The sequence below is a fragment of the Protopterus annectens genome, chromosome 6.part0 (assembly GCF_019279795.1).
Source record: "Protopterus annectens isolate FY-2018-M chromosome 6.part0, PAN1.0, whole genome shotgun sequence".
NCBI classification, from domain to species: Eukaryota; Metazoa; Chordata; order Ceratodontiformes; family Protopteridae; genus Protopterus; species Protopterus annectens.
The window spans coordinates 261,509,944-261,526,157 of NC_056737.1; the positions used below are offsets into that span (position 1 = coordinate 261,509,944).

The 16,214-nt window shown below is 44.5% G+C and overlaps 1 protein-coding gene across 1 annotated transcript in view; it reads left to right on the forward strand.

Moving 5' to 3' along the window:
* Positions 1–15,371, forward strand: part of EXD2 (exonuclease 3'-5' domain containing 2) — a 630,247-nt gene extending 614,876 nt beyond the window's left edge. The window contains exon 9 of the mRNA XM_044073504.1: positions 13,366–15,371. Within this exon, the coding sequence (XP_043929439.1) occupies positions 13,366–13,582 (217 nt within the window). The 3' untranslated portion in view covers positions 13,583–15,371. The remainder of the gene's footprint in view (positions 1–13,365) is intronic.
* The last annotated feature ends 843 nt before the right edge of the window (positions 15,372–16,214 follow it).

The window sequence follows — 16,214 nt, forward strand, 5'->3', positions numbered from 1 at the left end:
TGGCAAGGAAAGCAATTGTATCTATTCTGACTTGCCCAAATTCTCTTGCATTGCTTACCTTTCAGAGGTTGCAAAATATGACTCGTCATTGTCTGTGCTTGGGTGGCAATCACCTTAGCTAGTCCTACCAGTTGTAGCAGCACAAGCATTTGATGAGTCTGTACCATAAGAGTCTATTATGTTTTTTTGATGTTTGTGGGTTAGAGAGAGTAAAAGTAGCATGAAACCAAACACTGCCAGCCCAGCAAGTGCGCACCAGATAAACAGCATCAGAATGCCTACCTTACAGATTACACAGGAAAATTTAACTCCTGGTCCATGCATTTGGCATTAGAGGGAATAGTAAGTTAATTCTGGCACGTCTCTGACCATACTGTCGGTGTACACACCACTAGTGTCAAGTGTTAAAAACCCACTGGAGGCAGATATGTAAAATAAAGTTAACTTTATTTGGATTAAATGAAAATGTCTCATCTTTTCATGGTTAATTCCAAAAGTATTTGCACTGCATTTTTTTTTAAAGGTTTAGTCTATGGAGGCAAGTTCACCAAGCTTATGGTCAGACTGCCTTAGTCCCACTCAACTCTCCAGCAGTTAGGCTGTAAAATAAAGGTCAGAGCTGCATGCCTTGATCAGACATTCCCTTACAACTCCAAAAACTCTACCTTATCTTCTTTCGGACCACATCCACAGCAGGCAATGAATGGGCCAACCAATTCCATGAACCATAACTTTTTGGGCAGCGCTCCCTGCTGCATCACACATTGATCCTCTTGATTGAGGAGCCAACTTCCCATTCCTCTGCCTGTCAGGCTACAGCCTTTTATAGATCATTAAGTAGGAAATTAGTGTCCCATTACTCTAGTTAATTTACCTGGCTTTTTGCTGCAAGAACTTGGATACAACACAAATATAAAGTCATATTCCCTATTTTCCATGGGCAGGCTGTCACACCACGTGTGTCTGTGTATCTGCTTGTGTGGTCCACTGCATCTCTTAGACTTGTGTAAGGTTATATAATTTGCTTAGTTGCAGTATAACCGCTCGTATACGTGCATTCTGGCACGTGAAAATAATTTATTATTCTCATTCCAAGGTCACTGCACCTTTTGGGAAATTGTAATCACTGACTCACTGACACAATGTAAGTTTTCTCACATTTTCCTCATGAGTAATTTGAAGCAAGCAACATCACGTGAGTAACTCCCACCTTAAGCTGCTATACTCAAGCAAGTGTGTCTCAACTCTGACCTGAGCAGATGCGTGTAAGCTGTATGTTAAGCAGAGAGGTTACTAGAATGGTTTGGGAGGAAAATCTGTGTACATAAATTTATAAAAGGTATGATTATCTTCACATTTCACTGTTGCACTCCTGACTTTTGGTATTTCCTGCATTTGAAGCCCTTGGCCGACTAGAGAATTTTCCCCTTCAGAAGCTAGTGGGCAACCTAGCCGAAGCCATGACCTCAGTTCTTTCTTGTCATCGAGCCCAAAGCAAAGTGCTAGTCAGTGTGTCAGTCATTCTGCACCAATGAAAGACTGTCTAAAGCTAACACATTTGGGGATCTTCTTGTGTGTTTTTTGACTAATGCCAGTGAAGGTTAACTCACACCAGGACGTTCATTTTTTTTGTGTGACTTGCACAGAACTGACATCGTTCTGTCAGTTCTGTGCTCAGTTTATAGCAGAGCTATCAAGTGTAGGGCTGAGAGTCTGACTATATATTTTAGCAAGTTATCAGTGTCTTTGCGTTTGTCATATTGCAGTTAAGCTGAAGGTGATCTCCCTAAGTGAAAAAATAAAAAGTATTTCAGACTTAAAGGCTACGATAATACTTGATGTTAAGTTGTCTATCTCGCCTTCATTCTTGCTGTTTGGGGCTCCGACTCGGCCATCTTCAATAGCTCGAGAGCTGTTTACTGGCTCGAGGCTACCCCTTATCCCATGATGCCTAGCGATAGCTAACCAAATCTCGTTTGCCGCTTCAGCTGCGAGGTGTGTTGTTTTCTGGCTCAGGCTTGTATTTTCAAATTTTCAAAATTTGTGTAGAAATATATCCTTATACTTCTTAAAACTATTAGATATTTATCTTTTCTTAGTTTTATTTACTAGTGTTTGTTGTTGAGTACCTTTTAGTCCTTCTTAGTAGAACTTGTCTAAGTTGGAGAGTTCTCCCCTCCGCCACCCCTTACCAAGGAAGCCGTTTAACTTAGAGGCTCTCTTTTCCCCTGTTTTTTGCCATCTTAAAAAAAAAAAAAAAAAAAAAAAAAGCAGTTTTATATATTTGTTTTACATAGTCTATTGTACTTTGACTAGAGTAGAAATTTGTTTCTGTGTGTGTTTCTTTTCTGGTGGTTGATATGTCTAAAGAGGCTAAAGTATCTGGATTTAAAAAGTATGACTCGCACTGTCAAAGTGTCTCTGACAAACTGGCACACTAGCTACGTTTATTGTTTGGGCGCTGTTCACCTACAGGACTCTTGTTCTATCTGTCATGCCTTTAGTCCAAGAGTCCTGCAAGAACAGAAGAACAAATTGATCCTTAGGGGTCTGATAAAACCTCAGGATTCACCGGCAAAGAGTTCACAGCCAGTGAAGTCCTCTAAACCGTCGGCTCCACCTTCAGAGCCGACCCCGGTACAGGATTTACCGAGTATGTCGGTCGCAGCTGGCACCGACAAGACACAAACCCCTCTGTCGGCTCCATCAGATGTTTTGGCGCCGTCGCGGAGCCATAAAAGGCTGAGGTCCCCCTCAGTTCATTTGGCTCCTGGCTCTCCATTATTGCAAAGTGAGTGTAGCCACCGTTCTTCACACTCCTCTCGATCCTCTACGCTGTCTGATCATGATGTGGAGAGAGTAGTGAGTAGGTTGCTAAAATCACAGGCAGTAGCTAAAATGTTGTCTAGCCCTCCTCAACAGGTACAGGCTCCATCCACCTCCCTTTCTGTTCCTCCTTCGACTCCATTGAGCTCGGAGCGGGAGTTCGTCGGGATTCGAGTAGTGGAACGGTCGGCTCCGATAACCATATCTCCTTCGGTTCCGACGTCAGCTCCGATTACCTCAATGCTACCTTCCATTGAGGGATCTTGGTTCCAGGGCTCCCTCGTCGTGTCCGAGGGGGCAAGTGGCATCGGACCCTTGTCCGACCCCGTTCTCCCGCTTGGAGCATCAGCGCAGGTGAGCTCGGCTCCAACATCAGCCTCGGAACCATCCCCTCGGCGCAGAGAAAGATTCCTTTTTCTTCGGAACCGGAACTTTCTCTGCCTCGTGGCAGGGACGCCTTTGAGGTCATGCGGAGTGTACTGTCCCCTGAGTCAGCTCCACTACCAGCCCCACCGGCTCCATCCCCCGTAGTGCCTGTGCCAACCTCTGCTCCTCCTCCAGACCCCAAGCGTAGGGAAGCGATGCTCCAGGACACCCCATTGGGTGTTTCCTCTTTTTCCGAGGCCTCCCCTGATCACTCAGAGGAGCCCCCTCGGAAGAAGTGCAAGAGGATGCACATTGACTCCCCTGAGTCTGTCACTTCTGATACAGACTTAGATGAATCGGAAGGGTCCCAGAGATCCCCCTCTGAAGTGTTTCCTTCTTGGACATCCTGGAAATGCTTAGGCAGAGGGGGAACTGGAATCCCCTAGCCCCTACCGAGGATGAGTCTGTATTCCTGGATGCTTTCGGTTCCCGACCTTCCACCTCCTGGGTTTCTCCACCTTTCGACCCACTTATGTCCATAGTGGCTCGAAAGGCTTGGTCAGCTTTGGACACAATGGAACCAACTCTGAGGAGACCTGGTAAATTTATTACAGCTCCCCAGGATAAGCAATTCCTTTCTAAATGTGTGCCCGTTGATGCCATGGTGGTAGCAGCAGCCACCAAAAAAGAGTTAGCAGAGACCTCTTCATCTGTTCATCCCCCTAACCTCTTCATCTGTTCATCCCCCTAACAAGGAGTCTAGGACGATGGACAGGTACAGAAAGCGAATGTTTGCTTCAGCGGCCTTCTCCATTTGGTCACTGAACTGTCATTCTACTCTACTTCAAAGGGATCTCCTTAAAGAGCTTGGAGATGCCCTTCAAGATCCTACAGCTGAGGGAGCACAAGCCAAAGTAGCTTCCCAGCTAGCGACGCTTAATTCTGTAGTTAACTCCTCCATGAGGCTCATTTCCTATGCAGCCGATGGAGCAAGTAGAGCTGTGGGCACGTGTGTAGCCCTTAGGAGACGTGCGTGGATGCGGATGTGTCACTTTGCGGAACACTTTCGAGCGTCCTTCACCAATACCCCCTTTGATGGCTCCTTTCTCTTTGGGCCACAGGTGAAAGACACGTTGACTAGGTGTGAGCAAGAAGGCAAGACTCTCTCTGCCGTAGGAGTCCATTTTTCCACTCCCTCTAGACCTTACATCAAGGGTCAGAAGCGTGGGAAGATGCGGTTCCGTAAATCTCAGGGAGCCTTGCCTGACACACACACACACTGATTTTTCCTCCAGAGACAGAGGGGGAAACAATAATAGACGCCACCCTCGTGGTAGAGGGGGTCCGCAGAACCAGGGCAACAGAGAATCTTTCTCTGATAAGCCCTTCCAGCATCCCTGAAGGGTTGCCTAGCTGCTCACCTCTGGAGGCAGTCAGGGGAAAACTTTCACTGTACCCAAAAGCTTGGCAAAATTTAACAAAAGACAGATGGGTATGGTCCATTATATCCAGAGGTTACAAAATTCCCTTCCATCAACCCCCCCTTACAGTCAAAGAAAATCCTTCCAGATGTTCCACCCAATCTGAAGGAGCAAGCAGTAATACAAGTTTCAAAACTGCTAGAAAAAAAAAGCCATCCAGGAAGTCCCCGCAGACCAGCACAGATCTGGAACTTACTCAAGGTTCTTTTTGGTACCAAAAAAGACAGGGGACTGGAGACCGATTCTGGATCTCAGCAGACTAAAGTCTGTACAAAGAACAAAGTTTCGGATGGTCACGCTACAGTCCATTCTACCCTTTCTGGGTCAGGACAATTGGATGTGCTCGATAGATCTTCAGGATGCGTACTACCATATCAAGATGGACAGACGCTCCAGGAGATTTCTTCACTTTTGGGTGGGGGCCAGTCATTGCCAGTTTAGAGCTCTGCCCTTTGGTCTCACCAGAGCCTCCAGGGTGTTCACCAAATGTATGGCAGTGGTCACGGCTCACCTGAGACGTCAAGGATTCCAGGTGTTTCCATATGTAGACGACTGGCTGCTCACTGCTATCACCAGGCATCAACTCCTACAAGGGCGGAATTATACAATCACATCCTGCACCCAGCTAGGTATTACAATAAATTTCAAAAAATCTGCCTTGTTGCCCTATCACTTGCATAGGAGCAGACTTAAACACAAGGGATATGTTCGCAAGGTTACCACTAGTGTGTCCACAATTCGTCAACAAGTGCAAATTCTAATGCAGAGCAAAAGGATCCAAGTCAGGTATGTCCTTCAAACTCTGGGCTCCATGGCAGCTGCCATTCTTCTAATCCCACTAGCTTGCTTCCACATGAGAATTCTTCAGTGGCTTCTTTTCACACAGTGGTCTTTCCAAGAGCTACCCATGTCTCACATGATCCCTAGTCACGGAGGCATGCAAAAGACACCTTTCTTGGTGGATGGTCTCCCCATTAGTTACTCAGGGCAGACCTTTCATTCAACCCCCTCCGGTAGCCACAGTGATGACAGATGCCTCCCTGATAGGGTGTGGGGGGGGGGGGCATTATCTGGGCAGGACAGTCCAAGGCACTTGGCAACCTCACGAGTACCATCTGCACATAAATGTCCTAGAAATAAGAGCTGTGCTCCTAGCATTGCAAGCTCTTCAAGACTCTCTTCCCTTCAGGACCATTGCAATTCAAACGCACGTCAGTGGTGTGGTACATCAACAAGCAGGGCGGAACCAGATCCTACCCCCTGTGTCGAAGTACTCTGACTTTGGCAATGGGCGATTTCCTCCCAACGTTTTCTGATTGCGAAGTACATCCCTCGAAGATCCAACGTCATAGTGGACAGGCTCAGCAGAGCTATCCTCATGCCTCACGAGTGGTCTCTGAATCAGGAATTTGCGGATCTTATTTTCTGCAAATGGGGACAGCCTTGCTGCAATCTTTTTGCCACCCCCTTCAACAGCAAATGCAGCAACTACTTCTCCCTTCTTCTGCTTCCAGGTCACATACCCAGAGACGCTCTAGTCCATGATTGGCTTCCGGGACTACTTTATGCTTTTCCTCCGTTTCCACTGATACCGAAACTTGTACAGAAAGCAAAATTGTTGGGTTGCAAAATGATCCTCATTGCCCCCTTCTGGCCTCAACAGATATGGTTCCCGTTCTTGCACCATTATCTTCTCAATCAGCCCTGGACTCTGGACCTAATTCCAGATCATCTGATTCATCAGTCAGGCGGGTTACATCAATCCCTCCAAACTTTCCAGGTCACAGCTTGGTTGCTCCACTTCCAACCTTAGCCAGGCTTCCCAGCATTTCCCCAGCAGTCTGTGAGATTATCGCCTCCTCTCGCAAGTCTACAACGAGAAAAACTTATGCTAGCAAATGGAAACATTTTTCTTGTTGGGCGGAGTCTAGGAATCTGGATCCCTTCTCAGCCCCAGTCCACGAAATTCTGGAATTCCTGGCACAACTGTTTCACTCCGGGGCCGCTTCCGCTACAATTAGGGTACAATTAGCGGCCATTTCTAATTTTCATATTCGTTTGTCACATGCTAACTTTGTCTCATAAGCTCTGTAAAGCTTTTTTGAGGGGAACACCTCTTAGACTTCCAGTGAGAGATCCCCCTCCCCCTTGGGACCTTAATTTAGTCCCGACTTCTTTAATTCTGCCCCCTTTTGAACCAGCAGCTTCCTGCTCCAAGTTTCTATCTTGGAAGACACTCTTTCTGGTATCTATCACTTCAGCTAGGCGTGTCTCAGAACTTCAGGCACTATGTGCTCGTCCTCCCTACCTGGTGTTTCACAAGGACAGAGTTGCTCTGAGGACCAATCCTTTGTTTTTTCCTAAAGTCTGCTCAGAAAATAATTTAAACCAATCTATAGCTCTCCCTGTGTTCTTCCCAAATCATAGCAACAAGGCAGAGTACAAACCTCACCAATTGGACGTTCATAGATGATTGCATTTTTACCTGCACAGAACTAAAGAAATAAGAAAGTCAGACCAATTATTCCTTTCTTATGCCTTAAACAAGGTCTCCCAGTTTCCAAGGTGACCTTATCCAGATGGTTGTCCCACACGATTACTTTTTATTTATCAGTTAAGGAACAAAGAGTTGCCAATTAAACCAAAAGGTCATTCTACTAGGGCGTTAGCCACCTCCGTAGCCTTTCAGTCTAGGTTGCCCATGGATTCCATCTGTGCAGTTGCCACATGGGCAAACCCTCATACCTTTATTTCTCATTACATGGTGGATATGGTCTCCCGGAGCAGAGCTGACTTTAGTTCTACTGTTCTGAAGAGTCTGTTCCACTGAGCCACCCAGGGTGTTGGGTGCTAGGGACACTGTCCCAAACAGCAAGAATGAAGGCGAGATAGACAACTTAACATTAAGAAGTTATGTACCTACCATAACGTTCCATGTTAGTTGTCTTCATCTCGCTTTCTTTGTTGCGTCCCTCCACCCCCTGTCCTAGTGGATTGAGAGGAGTCCCCTTTTTTCCACTGGCTGAGTATTCTTTTATTGTTATTCTTCAGGCCAGGTCTTCCTAACCTATCCTAGATATTAGAATGCATGGAACAACCAGTTTTTTGATAACTGGTTTCTCTCATGTCTGGATTAGCTATTTCTAACAAGATCTGGGTAGCTATCGCTAGGCATCATGGGATAAGGGGTAGCCTCGAGCCAGTAAACAGCTCTCGAGCTATTGAAGATGTCCGAGACAGAGCCGATCCTCGGCTCCGATCCCAAACAGCAAGAAAGAAGGCGAGATGAAGACAACTAACATGGAACGTTATGGTAGGTACATAACTTCTTATTCACCATTGGGCAGTCCTCCTAGGTTGTGATTGTTGAAGGGGAGGCACCTTCACAGCCCCCTTCGGTGACTGAGGTGGTGACTCAGGCCTCTGTAGTGACCTGTTTGGAGTCTGTTGTAGCTCCAGGTCCCCTCTAATTTTTTTTTACTAGCCAAAGGACTTAGCTTGTTGGTTGGGTCCATGATTGGTTTGCGCGTTCTTGATTCCAACACTGGTTCTTCATGTTGTCAGGAGACTGCCTAGGCTTACTGCCTGCGAGAGTCTGTTGTGCATCTGGGTTCTGGTGCAGAGGTCACCCTTACCTCAACCTAGGCCTACCAGTTCCTAATCTCAGGCCAGTCAACAAGACCTAGTAAGGTTAGCTGAGGATTTGATTTCCTTGGTCAAATCCAGAAGCCTCCCTCCCCCTGAGGCATCCCCTAGTAAAAGAAAGAGGGATACTTCTCCCCAAGAGTTTTCTGACTCTCTGGATTCTGAGGATGATTTTGATTTTGAGTCCACTTTTGAGGGGGGAGCATCTTTTGCCTCCTGTGGGGATTTTGAGGAGAACCTTGCCTCATCCTCCCCCCTTGAGGATATCTCCTTTGGGGGGAAAACCTTACCCTAAAGGAGCCCTTCAGATGGGAAGTTCATGGACTACTCACAGTCCAAGAAAAGGATTATGGAATTCCTAAATTTCCCTGAGCATAAAACTCTTCGTCTTTCCCCCAGTCTTTAAGGTGGTAGACAGTCTTTCTGAATTCTTCCTTACAACCAGACTCCCTTCCCCCTGCCCTTTGGAAAGCTAACAGATTTTACAGGGTTCTAGATTCCCACAAACACCTTTTTAAGACCTTGTAGCAGATTCTGAAGTGGTAACTTTTAAGGCCTTAAGGGAGCAGTCTAGTTCTTCCAAAAATCCTTTACCAACTGACAAGGAAAGTAGAGCCTTGGACAGATTTGGAAAGAAAGTCTACACCTCTGCTACAGTTGTCCTGAGGGCTTTGAACTGCCAGTTTCATATGGTGAAGTACCAGGAAACCATTTTGACCAGATGACACAGTGATGGGAATTGAAAATAAGTCCTCTCAAAGGAATTACTGGATTTATGCAACTCATGGTTTCAGATGGCTAAGCACGCACTGCACTGCAGCTATGATGCCTTTGATGTTCCAGTAGGGCAGCAAGGCACAGGATCAGCCATTAGAAGGCATGCCTGGTTGAGGGAGCAGTCCCTTCAGAACATGTCAAATCCAGTCTCCTGGATGCCCCCTTGGACAAAGACCTTTTTTTTGTTCTAAGGCTGAGGCTTATGATTTAAAAAAAATGGAGGATAAGGCCAAGTTGATGCAAACTGTCAAGGGCTTCTTCACGTCCACCCTCCTCGTTTCAGCTGAAATTACCCTGCCAAACATTGGTCCTTTCCAGCACCCTCCCCCCAGTCTAAGTCTAGGCAAGAGATACCTCATAAGGAAAGGAGCTTAAGACATCACCAGTAGCGTACAGACCCAAATATGCCTGTGGGATCCCAACACCAGGGACCTAGCAGGGAGTGGTTATGACTCTCAAATGGCAACCCCCTCTCCCCAAGGCTAAGAGGGATACTATTCCACAAGAGCCTGGACCCCTCACTACCAGAGCTCAGTGGGTTCTAAACATCATTCAAAGAGGTTACAAACCATTGTTCAAATAACCCTTGATTTGTTTATGCTTCCCAGATATTCCGCCAATCCAAAGGCCAGGGCCTTAAACCAAATACATTTTCTGTGCACCCAAGGCTATGTGGAGCCTGTACTAACCTATTTGTAAGGAAAAGTTTTACTCCAGACTTTTCCTAGTCCCCATAAAAGAAGCTACCCAGCAGCAAATTCTAGACTTGTTGACTCAACAGTTTCTTGCAGGTCCCAAAATTCAAAATGTTAACTCTGCAGAAACTGCTGCCCATGATTTCCCCCCCAAACACCTTCATGGTAACCTTGGATCTTAAAGATGCACAACTCCGCATCCCCATAGAGGAATTACACAGGAGGTTCTTATACTTCAGGAGCAGGTATGAGGCATTATCAGTTCTGTGCTCTGCCCTTTGGCTTGTCTACTGCACCCAGAGTTTTCATAAAATGGCTAGCCCCAGTGATGACCTTCTGCAGGACAAAGGGAATTCAGATTTACCATTACTTAGATGATTGAGTTTTTCTACATCTGTTGCCTGAATGAGGCAATGTAGATGTGCTTCACACCCAAACTGTACTAACTTCAGTGGCGTTTCCCCATCTGTATCCAAAAATCTCAAGCAAACTCCACAAACAGGATTGTGTTTGAGAGCTTTACTGGACTCATTGTTTCAGAAAGGCTTTCTCCCACCAGACAATTACCTTTCTAACTTTACCCCAGAAAGTTCCTAGTCAGGGAATACCTCACAGCCAGAGTGTTTCTCAGGTAGGCTACGTGGCTTCTTGCATCCAAATGATCCCTGTGACCAGATACATATGAGGAAACTGCAAAGGTATCTGAAAAATGTGTGGTGCCAACACACACTCACTCACCTTCTGGATAAAACTGCTTCCTTGTCTGGGAAGAATTTGCCTGGCGAGTCCAAGCATGCGCCCTCAGTCCTTCCCTTCAGGTTCATCCCTCAGGACCACTCTCTGATGAGATGCATCAGAGATGGCCTGGGGTGTACACTATAACAACTTCTAGACTCAAGGCAGATGGGAGACTCAGTTCAAAAATAAATGCATCAAGCTAAAAACTGATGGCGGTCCAAAAAGGCCTCATTGCCTCCTAAGAAAAATGGAAACCAGGCGTTCTCCTAGTAAAGACAGAAAATACCATGGTTATGTGATAGACACAAGTGGGGGGGGACTCTATTACCCCTTTTGCAGCATAGCCATGGACCTTTGGAAAACAGCAAACTGTCTAGGACTGCACATTTTGGCAGGTCTATATTACTTCAGCTAAAGATGTATTCAGCGAATACATCTTCATCGCTCACCAGCTGCAGAAATTAACTTCAGCACCACAGAATTTTTCCCATTGTTCGGAAACACTTGGCCATCCTCTCAACTTTGCCCTTTTACCCCCACTGTAGTGTGATATCGACATTTGTATATATAGTTAGGGGTGGTGTGGGGAGCAAAGCCCCCCCCCCCCTTGGGTGGATTTGATTTAGTGCTTTTTATGTTCTGTACTTTTGATGGGCAAGTGTTTCCAAACTGTGAGAAAAATTCTGCGGTTTGCTGAAGTTACAGCGGCTGGTGAGAGATGAAGATGCTTTCACTGAATAAGTCTTTCACTGAATTAATGTAGACACCAACTTGGCACAGTACCTACCAGGGAAAAAAATCAACTAGCAGATCACCTCAGTAGGAGCCTGTGAGACCCCCACAAGTGGCAACTGAATCTGGAAGCTTTTCTCAGCATAGCCAAAAAATGGGGTGTGCTACAGATTATTTGGAAAAGTTTTGCTTCAGGAATAAAATGAAGTCAGCCTGAAAGACAGATGCCTTTCTTTCCTTGGCCAGGCCTATTTCTCTATGCCTTTTCCTCCAGTAACCTTGCTACCCAGAGTGCTGCAGAAAAAAGGGGAAGAAGGACCAAGGGTAATCCTGATAGCCCCAGATTGGCCGAAGCAGCACTGGTGTACCCTCTTTTACTCCATCTAACCAACAAGGAAGCCTTGTCTGCTGCCAGTGTGTGGACCTGTTAATGCATAACAGGGACACAATCATATACCCAACCTGCAGACACGTAAATTGACAGCCTGGATGATACCTTGATCCCATGGAGGGGGTTGCTCCTCAACAAACAGGTCCTGGATATTTTAAAAGAAGCCAGGAGACCTAACAAAACATCTTACTCTGCCGAATGGCAAAGATTCATTTTATGGTGGAGACAAAAACCCTAGGCAAGCTCAGATTTCTTTGATCCTGTCATACTTATCTAGCCTTTTTGATAAAGAACTATTCTACTCTGTAAAAATCCATGCTTTAGCTATTTCTGCCCATCTGCCATCTCAATGTCACCTTTTTTTTTTTTACGTCCTTTCGTGAAACGGGTTATCCACGTTAGGCCTCCCAGAAAACCTTGTGTTCCCCCTAGGACCTCATTTTCATTCTGGAGAAGCTCACCTTTCCATCTTTTGAGCCAGCAGCTTCTACACACACAATTTCTTACCTAGAAGACAGCTTTCCTACTAGTTATTACCTCAGCCAGAAGGGTTTCAGAGCTTCAGGCCCTTACTTGTGTGGAACCTTTCATAATTTTCCACCCAGAGCAACTCTTTTGACCAATCCTTCTTGTTTGGCCAAGGTGGTGACGAAGACTTCTTTAAGCAGACCATGCACTCGCCTACATTCTTTCCTAACCCTCAAAACAAGGGAGAAAGGACCCTCCATTCTTTGGATGTGCATAGGCAACTGCATTACGACTTGGATAGAGCTAAGAATGTCAGGAAGTTAGACCAACTTTTTGTGATCTTTGCCAGTAGCTCTAAGGGAGACCAGCTTCAAAGCATCAGATTTCCAAATGGATTTCCCACTGTATCTTTTTGCTACAGCCATCATAGTAAAAAAAAAAAAAACCTTCAGATTCTATGAGGACACATTGCACTAGGGCTACTGCTACCTCTGCTGCCTTTCTTAAAGGGGGGTGGCCGATAATTAGTCCTGTGTGCATACCTTCACCAGACATTGCCATCTTCTTACCTTTTCCAAGTCCACAGAGGGGTTTGCCATTACCATTTTTCAGGGCATCCTTTCCTCCTTTCCTCCTCTTAGTCCTTCCATAACCCTTCTTTTAGCTTTGTGAGTCATCCCACAAATCAGGACTGCAACAGTGAAACATGAATTATAGTCAAGTTGTGTAGACTTGACCATAAATGTAGATTTTCGTGTGTATTCACTCTTGCAGTATTCCTTCCCCTCTTGACTATGGGATGGGCTTGGACATTCTCCTCCGTCAGTTTCTCCCCCCTCCTTCACACTTTCTTTAGAATCTTAGGCGTTTGGCCCCTGACCTTAAAGATATACTGGGGTGGCTGCTAACTCTTGGTGGTAAGAAAGTACCAAGGTCATGGTGCCAGATGTCTCCCTTATATCCAGGCATAGTGATGGATAGGACATCTGCCAGCTTGAGGAGGAGGAAAAATTCTCTAGTAGTCAAGCCAGCCAAGGGCTTCCATGGGAAGAAATCCCACAAGTCAGGACTGCAGCAGTGAATTCACTTGAACATCTACATTTATGGTAAGTATACACAACTGTTTTTGAAAAATGCAGGCATATGTATTTTGTCAGAAACTACAAATATTGCAACAGTAGCTTTGTGTTGGTCACTGGTTCCCATATAGTAACCTGACTTTTTTGACTTTTTGATTGTTTCTCAGGATTTTCAATGAGCTGTATGTGCCCCATGGACTGAAGGTGGTTCAGTTACATGCCAAGGATGGGCTGCTGTCCTTAATGCAGCTGGAGAAGCGTTGGCGTCAGCATTTCCTGGAAACCATGCAACCCAAGTACCTGCCACTCCTGTGGTCTGTAGAGCATAATCATAACAAACTGATACGGAAATATGGCAAAGATTTGCAGATTATTCTGTCATGACCAGAAAGCTAAGATGTGGGCTTTCTGAATTTTAGATTTTTATTGTAAATGCCAAGACTGAAACTTCAGAATTGTTTTGTAATATTTAAGTTGACTTATTTTTGTTTTTACTTATTTTAATGAACAGTGGAATGTATCTTGGTGCTGTTAATGGAAAAAGGTATTGGTGATATTCCTAACCTAAAGTACCTTTTAAGGAACTTCAGTGTTGAATTAAAGAACAGACCAAACTAACTCATAGAATGTTTGTGCGATAGAAGAAGAGTTGCTGCACTTGCTTTGCTTGAATTATGTGGATCTAAGTAAAAATTGAGACACTTCTAAACACAAGCAGTCGCAGTGAAAGCAGGAGAAAATGGCACAAAGATGCAGAAGATTGTGACTGTGTAAGGTTACTAACTGTGTGCTTTAAGTATGGAAATGTATACAGTTACGCTTGCAATTTTATTTTCAACAGAAACACTGGAGGTGCACTTTTTCTATTATGTTTTCCTGTATGCCTCCTAACCTTCAGCCTTGCCCCTATCATTCTTGAGTTAATCTCCTCAGTGTATAAGGACTCTCCTGCATGGCGGACAAGAGCCAACTAAAAGGGGCATCATACAGGCAGACACAGGAGTTTATGCCGTTGTCACCAATGTCTTATAGATAAGAGGTAATCCAGAGGGCTGGAGTGAAGTCTGGTATCTCACCTATGGTCTAGAGGGTGACCGGACTAACAAGAAGCAGAGTATAAAGGATTAGTCCAGATAACCTTATTTAAGCTAGCAGATATGGGAGACTCTCTCTCTGATACCCTCCCAGTGGGAGGAATAAAGACACATTGTTCAAGTTTCCTAGAACTTATTAAGTTAAGTAGGTATTCTTGGGTCTGAATTCACTGTACTTATCTCATGACCATTATTTTAGGACAAGACCCTAATGGCTCCCATGCTTGGAAACTGCACTTTACCCCCACCCCCATGACTGTGGCATTTCAGAAGTAGGCAAGAGCATTTCTGACAATAGCATTCATGTTCTATGTGCCTACTGCTTTTCTATTGGGTAAATGTATAGCAAGAGATGCCATCAGTAGATTGGGTAGTATGAAGCCCATTTGCCCAGTATCTGACTGTTTTTTGCTGCTTGCAACTGTTAAAGTGCAGTTTAAAAAGTACATAACATTAATTACCTTTTAGTCTTGAGTCAAGAATAACTCTTCAGGATGTGCAAAACATTTTCTTTTTATTATAAATCCACATACGTCAGTGCGGGGAGATTATCTATACAATTTAAAGTCCAAGTCCCTCCAAGCAGCAAAAATACACAGTTCTTATTTACTTTTCTTATCGGTATCCTGCATGCAGAATACTGACGTGGTCAAATAGGATTTCTGCAGACCCTCGTGTTGCTGCATCTGAATACTCAACAGTCATGTTTTTATTAGAAAAACACAAGCCATCTAACTTGTTAATCAGTCTTGTTTCCTGACCTTGTACATTTTAGTACCAGTACATTTCAACTCCCCAACATTCCTTTTAACTACCCATCCCAGCCTGGGAAGGTTGGAGCTTACAATACAGTGTGTTCGTTCTTGCTTTCAGAAACCAATCTTTCTAACATTCTTAACCCCTTCAGCACTACTTTCTTTTTACATTCAGTCATCTGGTAATACACTTGGCAGCTTGATATTAAAATGTAGTTGTGAAACACTCAGAACTACAATAAGTATTAGTGGTTTGCATGACTATGCATCTATACTGCATATCATTTTTAACATGAACAAATATTAAATCATTCATTAAACATATTTGTGAAGAAATTGTAATTTAATATGCATTTTGTGTAGAATAATCATGAGATGCATTTTTCTCTAACAGACTCCTCCTCTGACACTACAAGTGTCATAAAATACACAATTATATGTTGATTTTCCTTAATTTGATAAATACACTTCATCTGTAGTGATAGAGTTTTCATTCACCAGGTATAAGTGGCATTTTATGTGTAGGTGCGATCTAAGACTTTGTGATTACAGTGTTTAGAAGAGAAAATATTAAAACAATTTAAAGAATACCAATTTTTATACTTTGTAATGTGGTGGTGCTGCAGTAGCGTTGTCGCCTTACAGTAAGATGTTGTCCTGTTCGATTCTCAGCTAGAGCGTCTTCTGTGTGGAGATGTGCGTGAATGGGCATACCTTCGTTGAAGGTTGTGCGTCAGGCCTGGCAACTCTGCACGTAAAAAATCCACTGCCAATCATTAGACCGGAGTTTTGCTGTGACGACCCCTAACCGGGAAAAGCCGAAAGACACCACAACAAAAATATACCAGTTTCCAGGTTACCAAGTACACTGCCCAACCATCCAAAACACGTACAATTTTAGAACTACTGTCCAAATATTTGGCCCTCTGCTCCATGACATTGGCCAACTTTTCCTGTTTATTATGATAGTCTAATACAAGAACAATGATTTTTATGAGGGCACATGACCCCCCCCCCCTTTTCTAGCAGGCATTATATTGAGTGCCAGTTGGTTCTGCAACACTACAGTTCATATTGGAGTCATTTTTCCATTTGTCATTGTGATGTGATATGAAGTATGGTTAGCTACCTCCTGAAGATTTTGAGCAAGCTTAGTGATTTCAGGCA